Consider the following 26,176-nt stretch of genomic DNA (forward strand, 5'->3'; position numbering starts at 1 on the left):
TGAGTAGGAGTGGTGGTTTTTTCAAAAAAAAAAAAAAAAGGCAGAACATTGTTCTTTTGATACATAGGTGTGTCTGTCTTAAAATTTTCTGTGCCAGTTTGCTCTTAAGCATAATGATGGTTTGGTTTTTGCTTTGTGTAGATTCCATGGGGTTATTTGCACTGACATGAAATTGATTTGGTTTTGACCAAATGGCCTGGTCTTTATGGGTTACCTGCAAACTACCATCTCCCCATGTGTTCCCTTCTCCTTCCCCCCTGTGCCAATTAGTCTAATCATAGTAGTTTTAAAGACTTCCTGCAAACTTCTTCCTCCTGTTTTCAAGTCATTGTCTCCTTAAACATAGTTGCTTGTTCTCTTTTCTTAAAAGGACACTCTGTTCCTGTGGTTCTGCAAAGTACTTTTCATGCTCAAGCTTGTGAAGAGTTATTTAAACACCTATGTATCAGTGGAACCCCAAAGATACGGTTGCATACTGGCCTTCTGCTTGTTCAGCTCTGTGGAGGAGAAAGATGGTGGGGTCAGTTTCTCTCAAACGTACTGCAGGAATTATACAATTCGGAGCAACTTCTCATATTCCCACAAGACAGGTAAGGTATAAGTCTATATTGATATATTACCTGTGGATGACTTGAATAATTGCATTGTTCATAATTTAACATTGGAATTGACAAAATGTGACTGAAGGATACTTATCCATCTATTCCATTGATTTAAGAAATAGTCCCAAAAAAGCACTGCAAATGATAAATGTCTGATTGCAGTTATTCATTGCACCTATTTGGTGCTTGCACCACAGTAAGTTGCTATTTTTCCTTACTTGGAGATCTTTGCATACCTAGCAGGATTGCTCCCCCGTGTCAAAAAGTGCCTTCTCCTTTATCAGGCTTAAATGCATCCTCATCATAGAGCTGCTCTTCTAATGCATTTGGAAGTAGGATTGAGACTGGAAAGCACACTATTAGCATTTAATACAAAAGATTTCTCTGAGATAAGAGCAAACAAGCATAGAGTTGAGCACTGAATATTAGATATGTTGATTATTTCAGATTATCAGTTGAGGTTTTTCATATTCTAAACATTAGCATTTGATTTTAATCAAACATATTTGCGGTTCTGTGGCTTTGTGCTTTCTTTGGACAACAACATTTATATTTTCGTAATTTTTTAAGATGAATTAATTCAAGGATATAAGAATACATGGATTTAATTCTCTATCCCTGCTATTCACTATATCATATGTAATAGGAAATAAAACGGATGAGATCTTGTACCAGATGTATGAAGTGGAATGCTCTGCTGACCCCTTGAGGGTGAAAGAGAAAATGTTCACCCTAAAATACTGCATTATCCTTAAAACAATAGAATGAGAAATCCAGTTGACTTGCTGGGCCACAGTACTGCTTTCTGTAGCAATCTGCTTGTGTCTCAGATGAAAGCCTAGGGGAGTATTGTTCTGTAAGGGGTGTTTCAGAATATTACTGGATCTGAAAAAGAAATAAAATCTTAAATATGTAAATTTTATTTTTAGGGTCTTCATGTTGCTTTCTTGCATTGGCCAAAGATCGCTTAGCAACAGTGGTGTTTTAGAAAGTTTACTTAATCTCCTGGATAACCTGCTGTCACCACTGCAACCTCATTTACCTGTGCACAGAAGAACTGAAGGTAGCCCTCTAATTTGGGAAACTGTATTTTCATATTCATTATAAGCTAGAAAATTGAGAGACTAGCTCACAATTTTTTGTGTATTAAAAGAAGAAATTGCTTGTTTACTATATTTCCAAAACACAGTTGTCTTTTAAAATGTGCTGAAACTTCTTGTTCTTGTTCTTATGCTAAAAGAGATTCCTCCTCCCCCGTTTAAACCTGAGCAAAATCTATTTGGTTGCTTTTAATTCAGCTAGGAAGCTTTAAAGTTTTAACAAAGTGGGGGGAACATCCGATGTGTAGACAGCTCTAGTGATGCTAGTGAATGACTTTGGAATTTAACATTTTGGAAGGAAGTGCCCCTTTTTGCTTATGAGATCCTTTCTAAGTTTCAAGCTTTTGAGGTAAAACACGGTTATGAAGACAAGTTTGTTAGGTGTATCTGCATGGTTTCTGCAAACTACATGGGTTTTTTTTGTAATCACATTTACATTTTTTTGGCCCTAAAAAGGAATTACTGAAATTATATTCTCCAAACTTGATTTTTTTGGAGTGTTTTCTTAACTACCCTAAGTTTGAAGAAAATGCGTGCTTTTGAAAACATCGAACTCTAGGCTACTTCATTTGTTACGTACATGTAGCAGAGTATTGGTAGAAGATATGTTGTTTAAAACTCGTAGTGTTGTGAAGTTGATAAATGCCAGCTGAGACTCTGTCCTTACTTTTTACCTTGTCTCCTGATGTAAACAAGCCTACAGCTGGTGTCAGAAGCTGTCCTATTGCTTCCCATTGGTCTACCGTGTACTTTCTCTATCGTGGCCGTATCCTGCTGTAGTCTCTAACTAGTTTGAGGCAAACGCAAGCTTACGTCTCCTCTACCTCTGTTTGCACTCTCCCCACAGCTGCCAATTCCTTTCATAGCTCTTGCCTTACTAGTTGTCCTCACGGAGGACTTTAGGAAGCAGAAGTAACTGATACTTCAGAGCTTTATTTGCTGGTCTTCCAGCTTCCTTCCTCCTGGACAGTACAGGTGAGTACTAGGGCATTATTATGTGTGGTGGAAGCATCAGGTATGGCAGAAGAAATTCCTATTTGAGAACTATCACACATAACTAAGGGTCAAAGGGGTGAAAACTTACTGGGGAAAAAGACAGAAAACAAAGCACAATTAGAGCAAGAGGTGAGTGTTGTGGGTAGAGAGAAGTTGTAAACTTTGAGGCAGAGGGGGAAAAAAAGGAATAAGCAAAAGACACTTCGAGGGAGGGAGAGAAGCTGAAATTTCTGATTTTTTTAAGAGATAAAAGGGAGAGAAATGCATTTGTTTAAACAGAAGTATGAAAAGGTATATACTTCACTCTGCAGCAGGCTCCTTTCTTTTTATTCTGCCAACCGAAAAGGTGTGTAGCAGTCTCCAGTGCTGCTCATTTCTATTCTTGCAATTTAGTCTGCAGTTCCTGTTCAGGTCCTGTTATGGGGAGGCCTCCTGTTCCTCTGCCTACTTGGGGTGGGCTGCTTTCTGCCAGTGTGGACAGGAAACTGGAGTTAAAAGTCAGAGCCTGCATCCTATTGCTTGGGCTGCCAGCAGCTACATGTGATTTCGGACAAGTAATTTCTGTGCCTTAGTTTCCTTGTTTGATCTGGAATTAATAACAGTTTGAGTTAATTAAAGCTTTTTTGAGGTCAGTGCATGAAAAGCGTAGTGTGGTTAAATGTGACCCAGCACAGTGCACAGATAGGAAAATGTGCTGTAACCTCTAGTACTAATGACTTTGCTGTATTGATATTACGTAAAAGTATGCCATTTGCATAATGACTGTGATTAAGTGGTCATTAATTGTAGATTTCTGGTCTTTATTGAGCACTCATGAGTTCACTTGAGAACTGTTCATTTAGATTTGCTCATGTACACAAAGATTTTTCTTGCATGATGTGCAAGATATGTTTTTTCTCACGCATTCGATGTGTGAGACTGAAACAGGCAATAGCCAGTCATTAGTGCCACCAGCATGGTTCATCTAGTCTGAACTCAGTCTTGGTTTTCCTGCATCTTATTCAAATGGCTACGTGAAAATATACCAGCAAAGGAGTAAAAATGAAGGTATTTGGGTGCACGGTTAAAACTGTCTTGTTGGAGCCCTAGTTGATGGAGGAATTTCACACTATGGAATTTGAGACATCTAGTTAATGCAAGCAGCTGTCATTCTGCATTTGGTATTTAGGAAATTTAGACATACACTTTGTGACTTTTTTTTAAAAAAATGCTGCTTCATTTTTAGCTTTAACAGTAGAGGTGAAGCTTTTGACTTCTGACTTCATCAGACTAAGAGAACTGACATTTTCTCTTGCACCTGAGTTCTATACTGAATGTTTGATTTCTTCCCTTGGTTATGAGTGCTCAGGCTCTTATCCTCATTTTGAAAAAAAAGGGAGTGGAATCTTTGTGGCCTAGTGATGTGAGCCATCTAATGCTTTTTATGATTTCTTTAAAACTAGTTTGTTATGGCTTCAAAACTTTATTAAGGCACTCAAATCTATTTATTTTGAAGGAGTTTTAGACATTCCCATGATCAGCTGGGTTGTAATGCTGGTGTCCAGGCTACTGGATTACGTAGCTACTGTTGAAGATGAAGCAGCCACAGCCAAGAAACCTCTGAATGGAAAAGAGAGGGAACGATTTTTGACAGGTATGTAACACTTATTATCAAAACTTGCTTCTGTGGGTATTGGTTTGGAAGCTGTTCAAATACTTAAAATGTATTTTCAATTCACTTGAAAAATGAGGTTTTAAAAACAGATATTGTAATCATTTTATTTTCACTATTGTCTGCTTCTTTACATCCCCTTCTCCTTAGAAATATGACCTCTTTCATTTTTTGAAGTGAAAAATACAGGATTGATTTTAGTTTGTAAAATGTTTGTATATTATCCTGTGTCTCCAGGACCTGGCAATTGAGAGTACTCCACGTTGAGATAGTTTGTATTGTGAGAAAGGGCAACAGTATGACTTCATAACTGCTTTGGTATTTGTAACCGGTATTTTTAAATGCATTTTTTATCTGTTTATTTTTATTATTATTTAGGTGGATTAGCTATGGTTTTCTTTGAACATCTTTTCTAAAAATTAAAACTGTAAAGCTTTTGTGTTACGAAAGCTGTTCAGGTATTTTTAATTAGGACAGTCTTGCTTACCTCCTTATACGTTTTAAAAATAATGAAAACAAGATGGTACCACTGCATTTTAAAATTACACAGAAATATTACCATCAGTGGTGATAGTTGCATAACACTAAGAGAGTTAGATTTTGCTTGTTTCTTTGGTATTTAGTGTATGGAGATGCTAACCATTGCTACAATGTAAATGCTTTTCTCTGGAGTTAAGTGAGGTTTAATAAGATGGACTAATATCTCCTTTTTTTCTATTTCCATTAGGAAACCAGTGGAGTTTTATAAATAATAGCCTTCACACTCAGAGTCTGAGCAGATCTACTAAAGGCAACAGTAGCCTAGATAGACTGTATTCCCGAAAGATCAGAAAACAGCTTGTGCATCATAAACAGGTGACTTCCAGCACGGTAGTGGCTATTTTCACAGGAGTATATCTCATTTATAGTACATCTCATTTCTTGAAAGAACAGCTTTGGCCTTGGGACTCATTCAGCCTTGCTTTTGCATAGGTCTGGTTCTGTAGCTAAAGGCTGCCTAACTTCTTTGACATTCGTCTCAAACTGTGGGGCATGGGATCTGCTGGAAGAACAGATGTTGGAGTGTACTGTTGCGCTCTGTGGCCCATATTGGACAATAAATATAATTTACTTTCTAGATAAACCTGGGTACACGTGAGTGCAAGCACCTAAGATGTGATTTAAAAGTTGGTAATTCTTAAGACACAAAATTTTCATTTCTAAATGCAACCATGCAGGTTTTATGGCCCTGGGCATGTATGTCTTGAGCTCCTTTAAAAATACTGTTTCTTCTTAAACTTCATCTGTTCTGGGTCTGCTAGTAGCCCCTTATGGTGTCTTAGTTAATTGTATATAAACTGTATTTTAAAAGAGCGAGTTACAATTTGAACTGAAGATTACTATCATATGAACATACTGATCCTTTTAACATCTTATTGCTTAAATTTTCATTTTTTCCTATTAACATTTTCTTTTAGCAACTTAACTTATTAAAAGCAAAACAGAAGGCTTTGGTGGAACAGATGGAAAAAGAGAAAATACAAAGCAACAAAGGATCATCATACAAACTTTTAGTAGAACAGGCAAAACTAAAGCAGGCTACTTCAAAGGTATGATGCTCTGAAACTGTAACTGACTTCTTGTCCTTTGTGTGAAAAGACCTGTTCCTGCAAAGTCATTTTTGTCCTACATTGACCTTATTTTAAAAAGTTGTTTCATCATGGCTGCTATCAAGTATATTCTGATGCTGAAAACAGCAGCCATCTGGAAATTTCTTGCACTGTGAAAAATAGTTTATCCTTCTACAGGGGTTTTTTAGGTAGTCATGACCAAAATCACTAATAATCTTGTAGCTTTGGGAATGCCAGTCATATCTTTAAACTTTGGATAGCATACACCAAAAGAAATGTAAAATAATATTTTATACGGCTAACCTTTATGCATAATAGTCTTCTGGATGCTCTCCTGGTTGAGTAATTGGAAAATAATCATGCCAATGACTGTCTCCCAGAACTAATAAATACGACTTTTGGGAATGTTTTCTGAGCTTTCTCAGAAGCTTCTTAGCTTCCTAAAAGTACTTTTCACCTGAGTTGTGGCATCTTGCAGTAAGCCCCACATACAGAGAGTGGATGTGGTAGTTAAAGACTTATTTTGATTGTGAGATGAGGTGCTGAAACTTAGGGATTTCTGGAGATGGCAACATGGACTTTGCAGGGAACATAAAAAAATTTGTACATCTTTCTAGCTACCAAACTTAGGTATCTCTTTAAATATTTACTTTCTAGTTCCAGAAGACTAATGTCTGTTAGGATGACTGAAAGTAGGCCTGTGGAAAGAGATTATAGAATGTTGGACCTTAAAGGCAATCTAAAGGGAAATCTTACAACAACTTCCAGTAATTTGGGGGGGGGGGGACACCAAACAAAAAAACCCCCAAAATTTAAACAGCGGCATAAAAATAAAGCCCTAAGTTTTCACTAACTCTGCTTGTCATGAGCTGTTCTTTCCTGCACTATCTTCTGCTTTATTCCAGCAGGTTATATCAGGGGGGCTACTCTACTGGTGGCCCCCTTTACACATCTTTAAATGAGTCACTGGTTGAAATATGCTGCCCAGCTATTTAAGTTTCATTTTGTAGCAGCCATGTTGCATCAAAAAGCACGTTGAAATAAAGTTTTCCCCTTGCAGTATCTTAACATCTAGTTATGATATTACTGTAAACCTGATAGTTGCATTTCATGCAGTTTTTACTACTTCGCCTACTAATCACTTTCAGTTATGACAAGCTGTGAGTAGTTTAAAACATATTGCATTTAGGAGAAAGCTGAAACCTTTGTGTTAGTAAATAGTTCTTTCTCTGGTCTACTTCAGTAACTACTACTTAAGTGAGATTATAAGAGGCGTTTGTGTTATCTAATTTTAGACTGCTTGTGTAGCTGATACAATGAACTGAGCTGCTAAATGTGTGCCCTTGGTGGATGGGAGGATTAATAAAAGCACCTTCTTTCCTCCATTGAATTTGTAGACCCTCTATCAAAAAGGTTGTAGTTTAGAGCCCTGATCAAGTGTCAGACTAGTTCAATTTATGGTGGCTCATGGACACTTTGACCCTGGAAGTATTAAGAGAGTTAGAAATTATTCATGATTTATCTAATGTGAAGAACTGAGAAGTTAGCATTCTTTTAAGGGTAAATTTCCATATTAGCTATTTTTATATGCAGTTTGCTTCATAATAACCATAGCTTTACATGCAAGTGTGGAAATATGAAAGAAACTTCTAAAATACATATTCTCAGTATGTTTTATGGCAAACATAAAGGCTTAACTGGCACTTGTGCGGAACTGGATAATTTGGTTATGAGTCTGTCACCTGAGATAACATGCTGCCAAAACAAATTTCTGCCAATAAAGCCTTAATTCCATTCCAGATTCTGATATATTCTTAGACCCTCTTTCGTGCCCTGCCCCCTCCCCCCCTCGCCCCCAAGTTTTACAGTTACTGTTATTGCTGCCTCAGATTTTCACTGGGAAAAGATTTAGAGGTTAGTTTTAAAATGTAACTGTTGTTTCAAATTTAATTTCTGCAGCACTTCAAGGACTTAATACGCTTACGTCGGACTGCAGAATGGCCTCGTTCTACTTTAGATACAGAAGTGTCAACAACAAAGGAAACTCCAGAATTTGAACCACTTCCATTTACACTGGCACATGAACGTTGTATTTCTGTAGTGCAGAAACTGGCACTCTTTCTCTTATCCATGGACTTCACTTGTCATGCAGATTTACTGCTATTTGTTTGTAAGGTAAACATAATATGGAACATCGGTCTGTAGTTGCAATGGAGACCACATTAAATTAGTTTTCTATTACTGCTTTTTGCTGGCTTGATGTATTTCTTTTTTTTTTTTTTGTAGGTTCTTGCTAGAATTGCAAATGCTACAAGACCAACAATTCATTTATGTGAGATTGTAAATGAGACTCAGTTGGAAAGATTATTGCTGCTTCTCGTTGGAACTGACTTTAACAGAGGAGATATCTCTTGGGGAGGAGCATGGGCTCAGTATTCTCTGACTTGTATGCTGCAGGATATACTAGCAGGTTTGTTTTAAGTTCATATTTTTCAGGATGCATGCGACACTTGAAACTTTCTTCCTTCAATGTTTTAGGGTTTTTTATTATTATGTTAGAATCTGCTGACACTATTAAGATAGTTAAAAAAAAATCATAAAATTGAGATTATTGTATAAAAAACGCAATTTAAAATTGCAATTACAGTCAATCCTGAATTACTGACGTGTGTATTGAAAAGTTAATGTTTATATGACCTTGATTATTTGAAAATTATTCAGAACTCCTCGCCTTGAAGAAGTAGCCCTTAGAGAATTTAGAGTTAGACGAAGAAAAACAGACAGTTGGCCTAGACACTGGGATGTTAACTTGTAACTGGAATAAAGCTTGAAATGGAGTTGTCTGCTTAATCTGTAATACGTAGGAGAGTTGTTGGCACCTATAGCAACTGAAGCTATGGAAGAAAGTGCTTTGGGAGAAGATGCTGGAGCTTCGGCTGGGGATTCTGATGATTCTCTCCAGCAGTCCACAGTTCAGTTAGTGGAAACAATAGATGAACCTTTGACACATGATATCACAGGTAAATTATGACATAATCTTGACGTATATATGTATACTGAAAAAAGTAAAATAACTTTTGCTGTTACTCATCTATCAAAATATCAGTAAAAGATTTTTGGTGATAGAATAATTAGTTTCTGAAAATATAGGCAGAATATGAGCAATTCTTCAACTTAGTTTTACATCTGATCAGTAAAAAATTATTATTTTTCCGTTTATTTAAAAAAGGCAACTTGATTGCATTCATTAACTTTTTCCACTAAGAGCTGTAATATTAAAAGCCTTAAAGTTATCCATTAAGTGTATGATATATCGATGTTTTATAATTTGTACTTGGTAATATTAATACTCTTTTAATCATTCAAAGGTGCTCCACCTCTGTCATCTTTGGAAAAAGATAAGGACATTGACCTTGAATTACTGCAAGACTTGATGGAAGTTGATATTGATCCTTTGGATATTGATTTGGAAAAAGATCCCCTTGCAGCCAAAGTCTTCAAGGTATGACACACCTGAGTTTTCAGGATAACCTTTACATGTGAAATAGTAAAATCCTTTCTCTCTTACACTTCTTCATTAGTGGTATTCGATGTCTTAGATGTGCTTTTAACTTTTTATAAAGTTTTAACGTAGAGTGACAGGAAAAAATGTAAAGATTGTGTTCCCGTCTCATATGTATTCATATCTCAGTTGACCAAAAAATATTTTGCTTTTGCATGAAGATATCTGTATAAACAAGAGGTTCTGAGTTTGCTCATACTTTAGCACATGTTAAAGACAACAAAACCATAATATAGAAGAAAAATAAGATCTAGTCTTGTCCTTTTTTACTGAGAATAGAGTGCCATTTGCTTCTGCAATTGATCTTAAGAATTAATAGTGCTAGTATTGTGTTTTTTAAGAAAAAAAAAAAGTCAGCAGTAGCTAGTGCTCAGATCAGCTCCAGACTGTGAAGAGAAGCAACTAACTTCAAAATTTATTTCACTGTGGAACAAGAAAATTATTAAATGCTTTCATACTTAAAATGGAAGCCTAACATATCAGAGGTAGTAAAATTACATTTAGATGTAATAGTATATTGTCAAGGTATAGTAAAAAACAAAAATATTTTGGTTGTAAAGAAACACAATTGTTCATAATAAAATGTTGAGTCTCTTTTCTCTGTCCGTAAGGATGATGCTCTCATTTGAAGTTTTCCCAGTTCTCTCACTATTGACTTAAACCGTCAGCCTCATTTAAATTAACCTGAATTATCTTTCTCACCAGTTGCTCAGACAACACTAAATTTTCTTTTTTTTCTATATTCCCTCATATGTCCTTCCACTGATTACCTATCATGTAAAGTTTTTTTCTTTAAATAATTCCACTTACTGCTTAATTTTTGTGTTACTGATGTTTCCCTCCTCCTTTATTCTCCTATCATTTCATGTGGCAGTACTCCTTAGTCCACTTCATCCACAGGTACCTTCATGACCTTATTGCCTGATTGGATGTCCTCTAAAAAACAGCCAGAAAAACACTTCTTCATTCTTAATCCTTCTTAAAATTTGCTTCTGTATCTGTAAAATGGCAGTTGATACTGGATCTTGCCATTAAAAAGACAGGCATACACAAATTGCCTTCATACAGTCTTACATTACTTTTTTTTTTCTTGTCATCCATATGCTTTCTTAGTGTCTTAAGTTATGACACTTGAGTAGAGATTATTCAACTCTTTCTTTTGCAGAGCCCAGCACAAATAATCCCTGGGCCTCACTGAGGCTTCAAGGTACTTTAATAGTACAGTTAATAATATGGTATTCTGTCTTGATAAATAACTTCTCAAAATATCCGTGTGATACTCCACTTCAAAATTTACTATATGGTACAACTGTGTGAATAAAAACTGAGGATAACATTTTCAAATTGGCTTCTTGAATCTTTGAGGCAACTAACTACATTGCTGGATTCTGACAATCACTAAGGATTCAGTAGCTTATACTGCAATAAAAATTGAAACAAAATTTTCTAAAGCTATTGGATCCAGTCTTCTGGTTTTAATTTTTTGTAACTTCAACGTTTGTTGTTAGTCATTACAAATTTTATTCTTGTACTTGGGCAGTCTAAAGAGCTGCTGATTTTTTTTTTCTTGTTTTGTTTGTTTTTTAAGCCTATAAGCAGCACCTGGTACGATTACTGGGGTGCTGATTATGGCACCTACAATTACAATCCTTACATTGGAGGCGTTGGAATTCCTGTTGCAAAACCACCGGTAGCTACAGAGAAAAATGGATCACAAACTGTGAGCGTATCAGTCTCTCAAGGTAAGCAATGAACTAAAGTTTTGTTCAGGGTCTCTTTTCTGTGGTACTGTATTTGACGCTTTTGCATATCAAATTATGTTAACAATCTCTACTTGCATTAGGTGGAAAGAATTAAATTTTCTATATGCCACAATTTTTCTGTGGTAACTGAGAGACTATTATGTGAAGTTTATATTTAAAACAGCCTAACATAGCAGAAAATCTTATTTTCTAATGTTTTTGAACACAGACTTATAGGCAGTTTTAAATCATTCCTGTTTTCTCAGGAAATTTTGGAAGCTCTTTTCTAGTTGGCTGATATGTTGGATAGTTGGCTGTACTCTAAGGAACAAGGTGGCACACTTGTTTAGTTGGGAGGAGTACTACTGAACTGGGGTGATAGATCTTTCCCGTGCCACACTGGGGAAAAACAGCTTTTTGGTCGTTGTTTGAGAGCTATTACCTTAGGAAAAACAGGCTTAAACATATACAGATTTAGTCATGTGTGATATTGAAGTGACTGTGAAAAGAAATCTGTGTGTGTTTCACAGAAATTTAGTATTTTATTAATTATGTATTTCACGTCTATAAGAATCTTATGTTCAGTTCAGAGTATAAGTTTCTACGTTCTGCTTCCATCATATATAAAAATGAATCTTCCTGTTAGTGATACTGAGGTTTTTTTCAGTTTAATGCTTACTGTATATCTATATTGCTTGCACAGGAAGTTAGAGTAACTAATTATATGTGTCTTTGATATAATTCAGTTTTACCCTGTTTGTTGCCTTGTTTAGCTTTAGATGCACGTCTAGAAGTTGGACTTGAACAGCAGGCTGAGCTGATGCTGAAAATGATGTCCACCCTGGAGGCTGATTCCATTCTACAAGCATTAACAAACACGTCTCCTACATGTAACTACATATTGTCAAATCATTCTCTTCACATAATGACCATGGTGCTTTGAAATTTGTACTAATTTTTTCTGCAGTCACTTAGCAGCTTAGAAAAAGTTACATTTCACTTGAATTTTCTTGTTAGGCCAAGCTTTAGAGATACTTCTTTATTCAGATTTTTGAATTATGTGCATACGTATATTTAAGACATTTTGTGAAACTAGTCAAATACGCAGGATTTCTTTTACAATACATTATACTGCAATGGAGGAATTGTTTTAATTTCCCGATCTAGGTGCAAGTGAACATTAAGTTTCCTGTTTTTGTGAAGCTTCATTCTTGCATTCATTGTGAAATTTCAGCAGTATGAAAGCTGCTTTGCACTTGACAGTTTCACCTATTCAGTGATGAAAGTGAAAATACTTGAATACAATTTTGAACTCAGCTGTTCAGTAAGCTTTATGTTATAAAAACACTCATGATGCCAATTTACTTTTGAACGTATTTTCAGTGAGTTGCACTGCCCATCTTGTTAAGATGTGCTTCTTTGTAGCTCTCCAGATAGCTTAATATGCATGTAGTCATTAGTTGAATATCTGATGATGGAGTAGGTGTAGTGACATCCTCAGCCTTTATTCTCTGGAAGTTTATTATTGACTGCAATAGTTTTACCATAATGCATGAAAGAGATGTTCCAATTGTTTGTCTTACCATTGTGTTATCAGGACACTCCTATAATACGTGTTTAGCAAGAACTATGAAAATGTATTTGTGTGGACTCACTTTCTGAACAGTTTTTGTGAAAACGGAGATGTCTGATATTCAAGTATGCCTTTCACAGTATGGTAGTCAGTAGTCCAACTCAGCTGAACACTACATTGAAAATTATAAAATAAGTGTCTTTCCCTTAAGTATAAAATGCAAGGAAATAAATATGAAATTACTTTTAGCAACTTTTAAAAAATAATTCATTGGGAGATGGTACTTCCTGTTTTATTTTTTAGTAACCCAGTCTCCTAGCGGAACAGATGATTCATTACTAAGAGGATTACATGCTGCTAACCAAAACGCCCAGTTGATTGTACAGTTGTCATCTATACCTATGCTGAGTGCATGCTTCAACAAACTCTTTTCCATGCTACAAGTCCACCATGTTCAGGTATAGAATTATGAACTTTGAAATGTTTTGATAGTATTTCTCTCTAAATTTGGAAGTTGTTTTCTTATACTTCTTGCTACTTAGGATGGAAGTAACCTGTTATGTTATGTACTTTATTGCTTATGAAGCTGTCATGGACAACAGTACCAATAACGTAATAGACAAGCTGCTGAAAGCTTTTATCAAATAGGACATTTCTTGTTACAGTGAAAAAGTGGGTATACATTTTCATATTTAAAAACAAGTTCATAGATTCACTGAAAGATAATTGTTAGCTTATTAATAAAGAGTGTCACTAAGCGTGCAGTCTCCATCTGTAGGGGTTTGCAAAACCCAGCTGGATAAACCCCCGAGCAACCCAGTCTGACATCTTCTTTGGCCCTTTTTTGAGCAGAAGATTGGATTGGATAACCTCCAGAGGTCCCTTCTGACCTGAATTATCCAATGAACCTAAATGTTAAAATTAAAAGTGTGCTTTTTGAAAAGTCATTGGTTTAGTAACGCTTTTCTTGATACGTACAAAGGAATGCCATGTGTGCTATACACGAGTGATTAGCTGCCTGCCTGCCTGTTTATATTTTAATTGGATGGCTGGCGGCATCCCTCAATCGTTCTTCAAATATCTCATACAAAATACAGTTTGTGGTGTAAAGGACCTTGATACTTCCCCAGAATATCTAAATAGTTATTTTCCTCAAGGGAGTTCTTCAGAGTGAGCATCAGTGTCTCTCTGATAGTAAAGGAGGTTTCCCAGTAATTAAATTGGCCTTTTGAATAATTTTGGTTGACTGGTAAACATCACTTGACTATATTGAGACATTCCAAAAGCTTAAATGCAAACCAGTGTTACAAGTGTAAGGTTGACATTTCTGAGCAGTGTGTAAAGCTGCGTTTTTTTAACATAAGTTTGAAGAAACTTATTAAGAGAAACTTAACTGTTAGAAAAAATCAATTACAAAACCATAGCAGAAGCATTTGCTAGTTATGCTGAATTTGCCTTGAATATTATGGTTATCAGAATCTTCAAATCCAGTAAAGGAGAGAGAGAGTGTGTGTGTTATCAGTGAAACAGTAGCACCTGAGAATGTAGTAAGACTTTTAAAATCAAAACAGATAACCTTTTATGCACTGGAGTTCTGGAAAAGCACTTGCATTTGGTCTGATAGTGGGTTTTTTCCCTTTTTTTCAGCTTGAATCCCTTTTACAGTTATGGCTCACATTAAGCCTGAATTCCAGCTCCTCTGGAAGTAAAGATAGTGGCGCTGATATTTTCCTTTATAACGCTAACCGAATACCTGTCATTTCCTTGAACCAAGGTAAAATACATTAAATATGGGAAATTATTTTTCCGGAAGTGTAAGATAAGATTTTTTTTTTAAGTACTCAATTATTGCTAATAAACATAAAGTATTACAATAAGTATTCTTGATAAGATCAGTGTTGGGATAATTTCTGTGTTCTTACTAAAGAGCTCTTGGGCTCATTATCTTCTTAACATGAAAAATGTATAGCTAGTATGTAACTGAGAGATGATTCCTTGAATTTGTCTAATCTCCTCAGCAATTAAATTGTAAAATTTGTGGTTCTTAACTCATCATTACTCCCAAGAGGACTTTTTAAAATACACTTCTTAGTCTAAGGTGAACTGTGCACCTGTATGCACTTCTCTGACAAATTTCTTCTCCTTGTATACCATCTTATTGATTTCTTTATTATCAAAGGGGTTGGCGGAGGAAGGAAGCCCTATTATTTTTTGGCATTAGACTACTCATCTAATACAGACATGTCGAATGATTTTTTTTTCTATAGTATGTTATATTGTATAGTTTAGAAAATCTGTGGTATCTTGTGATAGTCCAAAACATTAATGCCTGCTATAATGAACCTGTTATGCTGACTTCCATGAGAGCATTTTGAAACCAGTTTCTTTGCATCGTGTTCTCTGAGATGGCAGGGTCTGGGCGTTGTAGAAAGTTCTGTGGGCCAGTTCCTGTGAAGTGTTGGTGAGGCCTCTTTTCCTAATTTCCTGCAACAATAGTTGTCAGAACAAAGTAAAGACAACAAACAATAATATTAATGATAATATTAATAACAATAATAAATATAGCACCTTACAGTAAAAATAAGAAATTTATAGTGATACTCTGAAGATTAAAGCTTGGAAAAACATATTTTTCTTAACAGCTTCCGTATCTAGCTTCCTGTCAGTTCTGGCATGGTATCCTAATACCTTACTCCGGACATGGTGCCTTGTGCTTCATAGCCTAACTCTCATGACAAATATGCAGCTTAATGGTAAGTTTTGGGGTTTTTCTTTTGTTACATTGACTGTTTTAGTGACGTAGTGTTGATTCCCATCCGAAAGACTACCAGAACTTTCCTTGTGTCATATAAATACTTTTGTTGGTTCTCCATAACTTCAGGCTTTTCAAGAGTGGGCTCCTTGAATTGTTTGTACCATGAGAAACTGAAACCCTAGTGATAAAAGAAAAAGGCATTGTAAGTAGGTTGGCAATGTTCTTCTAAAAATGAATTTTAGAACTAGCTAATGATCCTTGGGAATTAGCTTTGTACTGTGGGAAGAGGTAGCAGAGTGGAAAGATTAAAGTGCTATGAGAGAGATTCATGTTTTTCTTATGCAGTAGGAATATTTTCGTAAATATGCAGGCACTAGTCATTGCTTATGTTAAGCTATCTGAAAATAAGCCCCCAGAGGCTGAATCTATTAAAAAAGAAATTCAGCCCTTTCATTTCATTTCATTTCCCTATGCACACAGATTATCTCACATTCTGTATGTTGCTCCATAACACACTAGAAATAATCTTCCTTTGTGAATGAGATTTTGCCACAAGACTGGTAGAAATTAAAGGATGTAATTTTTAAATGAAGAAATTAAGCTTCTTAATGACTCATAGGATAGGGCAGCTGTCGTGAGATATGCTTTGGTGGCCCTGTCCTCAAGGCTAAAGAAGATATCAAATAGTAAGAACTTGGAGACCGGAATCTTTTAAAACGTACATGTTAGACCAAGTCAGAGCTCTTCTAAATTCTGTTTTCACTCCAAGCATATGACTAAAGACAGTAATTACAGAAGAAAGAAACCCAGAGCCACTTGAAGATCACACTTCTATGAAGCGATTTGCCATCCTGTGATGACACAGCTATTCTCTAGTTTTCCTCAAAGATGCTTATGAATCTTTTTTTCATGTATGCCATTTCATATCATTGTCTTTGGGATGCACTTTTTTCTTCAGGTTTTCACTTTCTCTCCCTTTTCTGTGATGTTATTTAGAGATCAGTCTCACAAAAATCTGCTGAAATTTTTGCTGTTAGGTGAAGCAGTAGAGCTGTGAATAAACTAATGGAAGAGACTTATCGATATTCACAAACTGAGACCTCCATCTTATTCTTGGTATTTGAGAATAGAACATGGCCTGATTTGTGGGATAACAGTGCCTGCAGTTAACACGCATGTGTATTTTCAACACTCCAATTTGGTAGACTAGCAATTTCCAAAAGTTATGCTGTGTGTACCACTGAGACCATACATGAATCTTTTTTCAAGTGGTATGAGGCTCAGTGTTTGTGCTCTGACGCCGACAGACAGGCAGCTGTCTGTTTGCAGGAGTTTCTTAGGCAACTGCCTGAGATCAGTAAGTGACAATGTGAATGAAAAGCTGCTCAGAAGCAACTACTACGACTCATCGCAGGCGCACTTCAACATATGAATGTGGCTGTGGATTTTTGTGTGTATAGGATTGTGAGCCCAAGGTTGGGGTTGAGTTGGAAAGGGTTGGAGATGCAAGCTTGCTGGAGGGTAAAGAAAAGGGTTGAAGGTGTGTCTCCCTTTATACATGTGTGTGGATTAACACAGATAAATATCCCTTAACTGCCCCTTTTCCCATACTCTCTATGGGAGTGAACCAGGAGCTAAATAAGTTTAAGCACCCATCAAATAGCTTCTGTGCCAGGATTCCTCCACAGCTAATAATTCAAGATAATATTGTGTCTCAATGGCACTGAATTGTCACATTTAAGAAGTGAAATAATCTCTGTTCAATTCTTGACAATTGAAAGTGCGATCCATCAGAGCACTTCTCCAATCAACAGTTTTGGTTTCAGTGTGCTTTAGTCCCAGAACTAGGACTAATAATAGTCTCTTGAGCCATTACAGACAGTGTCTTACAGGAGTTTTCATCAACTTAGAATTTTCAAGATCATGCTTTCCAGAAGAGATAGGGGTTTGGTTTTTTTAAAATATATACAGCCAATAGAGAGCAAACAATTTAAAGAGAAGTTGTTCCTGAGACTGGTGAAACGTAAGTGATATGTCAGCTTTCTCTGGAGTCAAGTTTCTCTTGTTCTCTTGTATCCTCTTTAATTCTGTGATGTTTTAAGCTACAAAGTACAAATTGTTCATGTATCTTCACTGTATTGACAGCTTATGGTTAGCGTTTTGTTTTGGTTTTTTTTTCCCCCCCCAAACCTCTAAGATGTCAATTACAGTTCATTGGGAATAATTTAGGTTAGTCTTGCTAGATATGTGTGGTTGTAAAATGAGGTTCTTTCTCCTTTTAATACCCAAAACACAACAAGCCCCCAAATGTGTTCATTTGCAGAATATCTTCACTGATGAAAAAACCATCACCACCACCACCAAAAATATTTTATTCAGATGATTTCAGGTATAATAAACCTCTTTAGATGCAATAAGCCTTTTAAATAAGCAAGAAGGCATCTCATCTTGACATAATCCTTATTAGACAATCATATTTGCTGTTTCAGAAACTGAAAAACAACTTAGAGGTCTAGCCATTCATAGGTGATTCACTAAACTCTTTCTGCAGGTGGGCATTTTAGCACTGAGAAAATCCCACTATCGCTATTTTTCTAAACCATTGGATCTCAAAGCCTTCTCAGAGAACCTCCGTCTTAAGTTTGCTTTATTTAGCTGAAATTCATTATTTCCGTTTGATATATGTGTTCGCATGCAGCCATTCTGTTTTCCCCAGTCTTTCATTTAAAATGAAGAAAGGAAAGGAAACGAAAGGAAAAAAAAAAGGGGGGGAGGGGGGTAAGGCAGTGCTTTTTCATATTCTTCCATCCATTCTAGGTGAGGGTCTTGCCTTATTTGCATTTTACAGGTAGTCTTTTTGAACCCACTTCTGACTTCTGAAGTATTGTACTCTGAAGATTACAGTTTTGGTCACCATTTCTTGAAGAGATCAATGAATTAGAAGATCTTGTCATGAGAAATGAGGTGGTTCTAGAGATCTCATCTTGATGTTATTTTCAAAGGTGTTTCTCAGTTATTTTTCCAAAACCCCAGATCTCTCCAGTAATAATCAAGGCTTTTTAGTTGCATTTTTTTCCCCCACCTGAGTATAGGGCAGATTCTTTTTGGGAACTGTCCTATGTTGGGATTTCATGAGCAACCACTCTTCTAGGACAGGTCAGTTCAAGGTCAGAAAATCTTACTTCATTATGCCATTATGTGGTGACAAATGTCTTCAGAATGAGAGCTCAGGCTGTGTAACTTCTGTGCTTCAGAAACTCTTATTTAAGGAGTGCAAGATATTTTTCAGGGATAAACCCAATACCCCCAGCCATTTATTTTCAGAACGAAGACCTTAATTGATTACAAGACCCAGGGACAAATTTTGCAAGGATGGTGTTTAAAATCAGTATTTGATGGGTGACATCTAGAACTATTTAATGCCATGTAAAGGCAGGTGGGTAGAAGCAAATCTACAGTGACACCTGGCTAAGAAAAATTTCTCAGAGCTACAGTTGCTCTAAAATAAAGAACTGTCATCTGTCAAATCGTTCTCGTAGTGCATTTGCTCCTCTGTTGCTTTAGCAAGAACTATTCGTGCTCTCCTCACATGCCCTTTTGCTTATCTGTTATTGTTGTCACCAGAAATACTGTTTGAGAGCAGTGTTTTGAGCATAAACACTACCTGACAGAGCAGATAATGTAGATGCATCCTGAAATCTGAGTTAGAATGTCAAACAAAACATGTCAGACTATGAATATAATGTAGAAAAAAAGTGGGGTTTTATATTGCAGTGATATTTTCAGCTGTTAAATAGAGAGTAGAAAAATAAAATAACATAGGAAGTAATGGAGATGTATTTATTCAGTTACGGCATCAACCCTATCATGAAACAGTAGAAAAACTATGGAGCCTTCTAATCCTGGAAGGAAATGAGCTGAGGGTTAGCATGTGGACTTGGCTACTGCTTGTCAAGAGGAGACGGGCTGGGACTGTCAATTCCAGTGAAGTTCTAATGTAACATCTGCTTGTATTAAGATGTAAAGTCTTCACAAGTAGCCAGATTTAATTAAGTAGTTACAGTACAGACCTAACAAGTGAAGGTGAACACAGCAGGAAAAGGCTGGAGTTTTTTAAATAATGTTACCTTCAAAGAAACACAAAGCAAACTAAATGACTGAAGCTACACCCCAAATGTGCCCTGTTCAGAAAAATGCAAGCGTACATATTCTAAAAGCTGTAGTTTCAATGAAGAGTTTGTTTTGGTTTGTTTTCTTTTTTAAAAAAAAAAGAACATTGACTAGCGGTGTTGCTTGTCACACTGATCATTATAGACTTCATAGGTGATTCAAGGTCTCTGAAGAAAATGAAATATCTTCTGTTTATGAAGGTACCATTCAGGAATGCAGGAAAGCACAAAAGTATGTCCCTTTTTCAAATAAAAATAAAAACATTTTGGGAGCTTTGTACGCTTATTTTTAAATTAATTTGGATACTCAGTACTTTTGGACAAACTCAGGTGACATCTAGCTCAAAACTGAAGTCATACACAAAGTTTGAACGATGCAGTTACATTGAAACAATGAAAAGTTACAGAAAACTATGAAAATCAGAATAACCACAGATTAACTTCTCATTTTGATTAGTTATGTCAGCTACAGTTGAATGTAATTTTAGTGATAGTGATTTGTCTTAAATTTCAAAATAGTTTATAAGTGGAACTTTTTTCAAAAAAAAAAAAAAAAGGCAGTAATGTAACAGGTCTAAGTATACATGCAAGAGCTATGAGCTTAGCAAGTTAGTGTCCATAGTGATCTGAGTGTCATTTTCATTTTTAACTTGTATCATGATATACTAAGAAACACCCCCCAAAAACAACCAACCAAAAAAAAAACCCCACCAGCAACCTGCATACCTAGTTTTCTTAGAGGAAAGATCAGTGTATTGCGTGTTTTACTCAAGTGAATGTTCAGAGGTGCAGGTTCAGCACGGGAAAATAAACTTGATCAGCTCACCCAGACTGGCGTTTCCAAGGCACATCCTGCAGTGGAAGGCTTCTCTGTTGTTCTGAAATGCTCAGTTTTTCTTTCAGAGAACATGTGAAATTGTGTGTGTACTTTTTACAGACTTGTCCCCCACCCAGACAAGACCTAGTCTTTTCATCTTTTGCGCTGTCAAATGTAAACTAGAGCAGGCTTACTGTCTACAATACAATGGAATTGGAATGCTGTGGGATGCTTTGCTGCTTTTATTCAATTCCAGCTATTACCATTCCATCAGTCATAGCCATACAGACTTGTTCCACTACTAATGTTGATAAATCAGAGCAAAATTGTTTCTATAGTTGTACGAGAAATACTTTCAGCATTAGTTTTCTGCATTCATCTAAAGCAAGAAATATGTTTATGGTTTGAGAATAAAATGGCATTTGATAAGGGGAAGATTTACTGTGAATTACCTTCTCCTTCCATCTTCCGCTAAGGATTTGTTCTCATAGTAGCAAGTGTCTTTCCAATGCTATTTTTATTTCATTGTTCTGAAAGCTTTTCAACTGAGATGGAGGCAGTCAGGGTTTAATTCTGTTTTTGACGGAGACATTTCCCTCCTGGTTGGGATCTTTAGTTTAACTTTCCTTAGTCTAAGGAAATTATTGTGAATGATGAAGACACTGATAAACAGAATGACCAGTAAGTTGTTCAGGATTTGGTTCTTTTAACAGCCTCCCTAATAAAGAATCTTATCTTGGGATGCGAAGGGATGCCAGCCAAACTCTTCTACCAGAGCATCATTTCCTCTTGATTTAATCTTTTATATGTGATGAGATAGTCTGAAAGAGATCACATCTTCAGTATGTAATAACCTGTAACTTCATTTAGATAGGTATAATGTTATAAGACTACGTATTTTTATTCAGTAGATAGCTATGCTTTCTTGAAGTTGTGTTTTGAATTGATTCAGTATACAACTACTGAATGTGTAAGACTTCATGTTTAATAAAGCTCATTCATTTGATCATTGAAGAGTGTATTTTAATTCCACTTCTGGTCCTCAAAGTTCTTATCTGTTAAGCTCCTACAGTTTTAGTCAATGATGAGAAGTCACCAAATGTGCCAAGGACAAAAATATCTTCATTATTTACAGGATAATAGAATATGTGGTCTCTGTCTGACAAACCAACAAACGCACTTAAGCCTTATTAAAGTATTGGACTAGCAAAGAGAAACAAATCAAAGTGTCTGTATTTATTGCCTCTACAAAATGCAGCTCTACTTTCAGGAATGTTGCCTTAGCAAGCTTGGAACACTGATGGAACAGTTTTGGGGGTTTATATCTGTACTTAATGGAAAACTCTACACTCAAAATTGTAGTCCTGAGTAAGCAGCTTTTGGTAGCTGATTTTGCTGAGAATATTTACACATCATGAAATAAGTATAAGGGATATGCAGTATAAATGTTTGATTTACAATTAATGCTTAAGATTACAGATTTAATTTTCATGTCTTTATTTTTAAGCTGGCCCAAGCAGTGCCATTGGAGCTCAGGAAAGTACTGCCCAATTGTTGGTGTCAGATCCAAATCTCATTCATGTGTTAGTGAAATTTCTTTCCGGCACTAATCCTCATGGAACAAATCAACACAGTCCACAGGTAACTAGCAATTAAGAGAAAAACTCTTCATAACAGGATTTCAATACACTTGACATGAATATGTATTATTCATAATGTATTATATCTTTGGCTTGTTTCTTTTTTTGGTTATAGCCTTAGTTGGTTCTGATGAGCGACCATAGGGAAGTTCATGTTGGTGATATACTCTAGTGATCGTACGTTTTTACAACTATCTGGAGACTTGCCACAGGGAGAGAATGCCATTCAATATGTCAATGAATGTGTTCTATGTTAGGATTTCTTAGTTGCATGCATGAAAAAAGTAATAGAGTTCAGTTAGTTTCCCGAAATCTTACTGGGTTGGGGTAAAAATACCAATGAAGATTAAGTTTAAATATCTAATAATTCCAGAATTAAAAATTATGCTTTTATTTTCTGCCTGTTTTCTGAATTTATGGTGTTTACTGTTTCTCCTAATTTCAACCAATGTTTTTTTGCTTTTTGCTGTTTCTGAAACATCTGTGAATAGTGACAAAAAAAAGCCCAAGTTAACTTAATTGTATGTAATATTTGACAGGAGTCTCAGAAACACTTAGTTTAGGAGACAGAAAACACCTGGTATATTTCCAGTATTTTCCAGAAAATTTTCCTGAAAATACATAGTATTTCCCAGAACTTAAACATTGCACAGTGCCATTAATTTAAAGCACTTATATGTAAATGTGTAGTTTGTGAAAAAGCATTCAGATCAGCAGAGAAATGTATTCTGTGTGAAGCGTAGTTTGCATTGCTGAAAAGATAAAGTCTGAGACTGCAAAACAAATCTTAGGCAAAGAACTGAATTATTTGCTTTTTACTCATGGTTAATAATAGAAAAACACATAATATAAATTGATACGGAATAGTTCTCTTGTGAAAACCCTGTAAAATTTTTCAGAAAGCAAGTTAAGCTACATGATACTTTTCTGTTCTTAGAAAATGTTCTTATTAGATAGAACTTAATGTTCTTGAAGGCATTTCCATTTTATATAATACTTATTAAAATGCCTTCCCGTCTAGGTTGGGCCAACAGCGACACAAGCTATGCAAGAATTTCTTACTCGATTACAAGTGCACCTTTCTTCAACTTGTCCTCAAATGTTCAGTGAATTTTTATTGAAATTAATACATATACTTTCAACAGAAAGGTAAATCTTAACTATTTTTTTCCTTTCATACCCTCTTTGTCTTTAAAATCTGTGTGAGTATGAATCACAACTGACGTGTGTATGTCCTGCCTTGTCATACTGTCAGGTTATTAATGGACGAGATCTTTGTTCTTGCTGCAGCGCTACCAGCAGGATCTGGGCTGCTTCTGGGATGTGGAAAAGTGTGATTGGAATCCCCACAGAGCTCTCTGTGTGTCAGGGACGGTGAATAAAAGCAGTAAACAGTTGGTTTGACTGCCCCACTCTCTTTCTGGGGCCTGTTGATGTCTTGTCTCCCCACCAATGTAGAGAAGTACCGCTGGCCAGGGGAGAGATTAGAGCTTATGGCTTGTCTTTTACAGCTCTGCTTCTTCAAGGCTAGGTCGATGAGCACAAGACTGTTGTGTATACAGCAGTACACCAGAAATGTAGCAATTGTTTGGTCTGAAGTACATTTGGAATTATCATTTATTTCTGGTATTGATGTTCTGCTAATCCCCAGACAAAGGCTTCGTATAATTAGGGATAATCTTCCTCAGTTTCTGGCTTCCCAGTAGGTGGCACTTTGGTGTTATCTATTCTTTAATCATACAGAAAACAGTTTTGGCCTTCTCTAAGAGATTTTGCCGTAGTAATTTAAATTGGATGGGTGGTGTTTACCAGGTTACATTGATGATCCATCACTTATACAAGAAATAATACAATAATTCATCATAATACAATAAAATCATTAGTTCACAGTGAATCTTGGAATGCGTGTCTGCATGCCATAATTTATTTGAAATAAACTAATGAGACTGCTGAAAGGATAGTTTTTGAAATGTGTTAGATTTTTTTTTTTTGAGACAAACCAAAGGTGGGACTGAAATGTCATAAAATGGAAGCAAAGCACCGGAAAAGGGTTTGGATGGTTATTTCTAAAACCTCAGGTAACTATTGAAGTATACTATGTCTGATCAAAGCATAAGAGGGATTGTGAAAAAAAGTAGTATTTTACTGTGAGAACTAATTAAATGCCAGGGCTGTTTCTGTAAACTGTTTTGTTCTGTAATTTTAAAAGTTATAGTAAGATTAATCAATGTCAAAAGATACAGAGAAATATATCAAAAATCAGTAACTAACTCGTGCTTCAAGAATTAGCACCAGTTTTATTTTAAATATACTGATTCACAAGGTTAATTTTGTAGTCCATCAGTATACGTGTAAAAGAAATTGGGAAAATAAACTTATCCCTAAAAGACATCCTTCAAGCACCAACCTGTGATAGTTTGAGTACCTCCTCATGGTCTTATGTATAGTTATTCTTTAGATAGCTAAAACCTGACCATTCTTCTTTCTACATCGGGGGGGGGAAAGAAAAAACACAACAAACAAACAAAAAACCTATGGGAAGAAAAAACCCATCATGATTTCCTGTTAGAAAACAAATAATCCTGATGATATTAAAGTATTAGATGACTTCTCCCCATGAAGTTTCCCTGCAAACATATGTATCTTTTCACCCACAACTGAACAGGACTGTAATCCAAGCCTATACCTAAGAAATTAACTGAATGATTAAAAAAAAAAGATGGATCCTAGACTTTTTCAAAGGAAACTTTAATCCTTAGTGTTATCAGGAAAGTAACAGCATGAGCAGGTTCTACAGGCCGTGTAATGACCAGTATATTAAAAAATTATGAATGCTTGACTTATGTGAAAGATCAGATTGTGCTTCAACATGCATTTCTGAAAATGGCTGGATTTTTATTTATTGAAAGTCTGGTGTGCTTTTTGATTCTTAAAAATCAAGCAAAAAATCCCCAACAACCAAACCTGTTTAGTGTTAATATTGAACAATGAAATATCTTTCTTTTTTTTTTTCTTTTTTTTTTTTTTCTTTCAGGGGTGCTTTCCAGACGGGTCAGGGACCCTTGGATGCACAAGTGAAACTCTTGGAATTTACCTTGGAACAGAATTTTGAAGTTGTATCAGTTAGCACTATTTCTGCAGTAATTGAGTCTATAACCTTCCTTGTGCATCATTACATTACATGTTCGGACAAAGTGATGTCTCGCAGCGGCTCAGATAGCTCTGTGGGTGCTCGAGCGTGTTTTGGAGGGCTTTTTGCCAATATTATCCGTCCAGGTGATGCCAAAGCAGTTTGTGGAGAAATGACAAGAGATCAACTTATGTTTGACCTGTTAAAGCTGGTCAACATTTTAGTTCAACTGCCGCTTTCCAGTAACCGAGAATATAGTGCCCGTGTTCCAGTAGCAAGCAGTACTACAGACAGTGTGTCTGATGAAGAAAAGGTTTCAGGAGGCAAAGATGGCAATGGAAGCAACCCTAATACTCAAGGATCAAGTGCATATGTGGCAGACTTGGTGTTAGCCAACCAACAAATTATGAGCCAGATTCTGTCTGCACTTGGCCAGTGTAACAGCAGCGCTATGGCAATGATTATTGGTAAGTATTTTGTAAATAAAACGGAAGATCTTTTGGGGTGGTAAAACTCTTAAAACTTCTGCAAACTCATAAATCGGGTGTATACATGAAAGAATGTGTCACAGAAATGACAAGAAAAAAGAGACTGATAAGAAGTGAAAGGGAGGACAGGTACGTGGGGGAAAAAAAACTACCATGAAGTGAGAGACAGTAATTAAAACCAAACAGGAATGTTTTGGCATTTGAATCTCAGAATGGTCAATGTTGAAAGGGGCCTCCAACCTCCCTGCACAAAGCAGGGTCAACTCAAGAGTCTGCCTCAGACAGCAGGTTGCTCAGAACCTTTTCCAGTTGGGTTTTTCATTCCCCAAGGGTGGAAACTC

General features: G+C 36.1%; 1 protein-coding gene across 18 annotated transcripts in view; it reads left to right on the forward strand.

Annotated features, from left to right (window-relative positions):
- BIRC6 (baculoviral IAP repeat containing 6) overlaps nucleotides 1-26,176 on the forward strand; it is a 190,146-nt gene that overhangs the window by 67,110 nt on the left and 96,860 nt on the right. For all 18 annotated transcript variants that reach the window (XR_012673106.1, XR_012673107.1, XM_075146664.1 and 15 more), the window contains 17 exons: nucleotides 371-590; nucleotides 1,532-1,665; nucleotides 4,194-4,331; nucleotides 5,077-5,204; nucleotides 5,807-5,938; nucleotides 7,919-8,134; nucleotides 8,246-8,429; nucleotides 8,824-8,979; nucleotides 9,328-9,461; nucleotides 11,110-11,263; nucleotides 12,037-12,153; nucleotides 13,140-13,294; nucleotides 14,484-14,610; nucleotides 15,479-15,589; nucleotides 22,085-22,218; nucleotides 23,239-23,366; nucleotides 25,252-25,814. Coding sequence is in view for 16 of the 18 variants with exons in the window: in XM_075146664.1 (XP_075002765.1) it covers nucleotides 371-590; nucleotides 1,532-1,665; nucleotides 4,194-4,331; nucleotides 5,077-5,204; nucleotides 5,807-5,938; nucleotides 7,919-8,134; nucleotides 8,246-8,429; nucleotides 8,824-8,979; nucleotides 9,328-9,461; nucleotides 11,110-11,263; nucleotides 12,037-12,153; nucleotides 13,140-13,294; nucleotides 14,484-14,610; nucleotides 15,479-15,589; nucleotides 22,085-22,218; nucleotides 23,239-23,366; nucleotides 25,252-25,814 (2,931 nt within the window). In the remaining 2 variants the exon portion in view is untranslated. The remainder of the gene's footprint in view (nucleotides 1-370; nucleotides 591-1,531; nucleotides 1,666-4,193; nucleotides 4,332-5,076; nucleotides 5,205-5,806; nucleotides 5,939-7,918; nucleotides 8,135-8,245; nucleotides 8,430-8,823; nucleotides 8,980-9,327; nucleotides 9,462-11,109; nucleotides 11,264-12,036; nucleotides 12,154-13,139; nucleotides 13,295-14,483; nucleotides 14,611-15,478; nucleotides 15,590-22,084; nucleotides 22,219-23,238; nucleotides 23,367-25,251; nucleotides 25,815-26,176) is intronic.

This window comes from Calonectris borealis, chromosome 3 (genome assembly GCF_964195595.1).
Source record: "Calonectris borealis chromosome 3, bCalBor7.hap1.2, whole genome shotgun sequence".
NCBI classification, from domain to species: domain Eukaryota; kingdom Metazoa; phylum Chordata; class Aves; order Procellariiformes; family Procellariidae; genus Calonectris; species Calonectris borealis.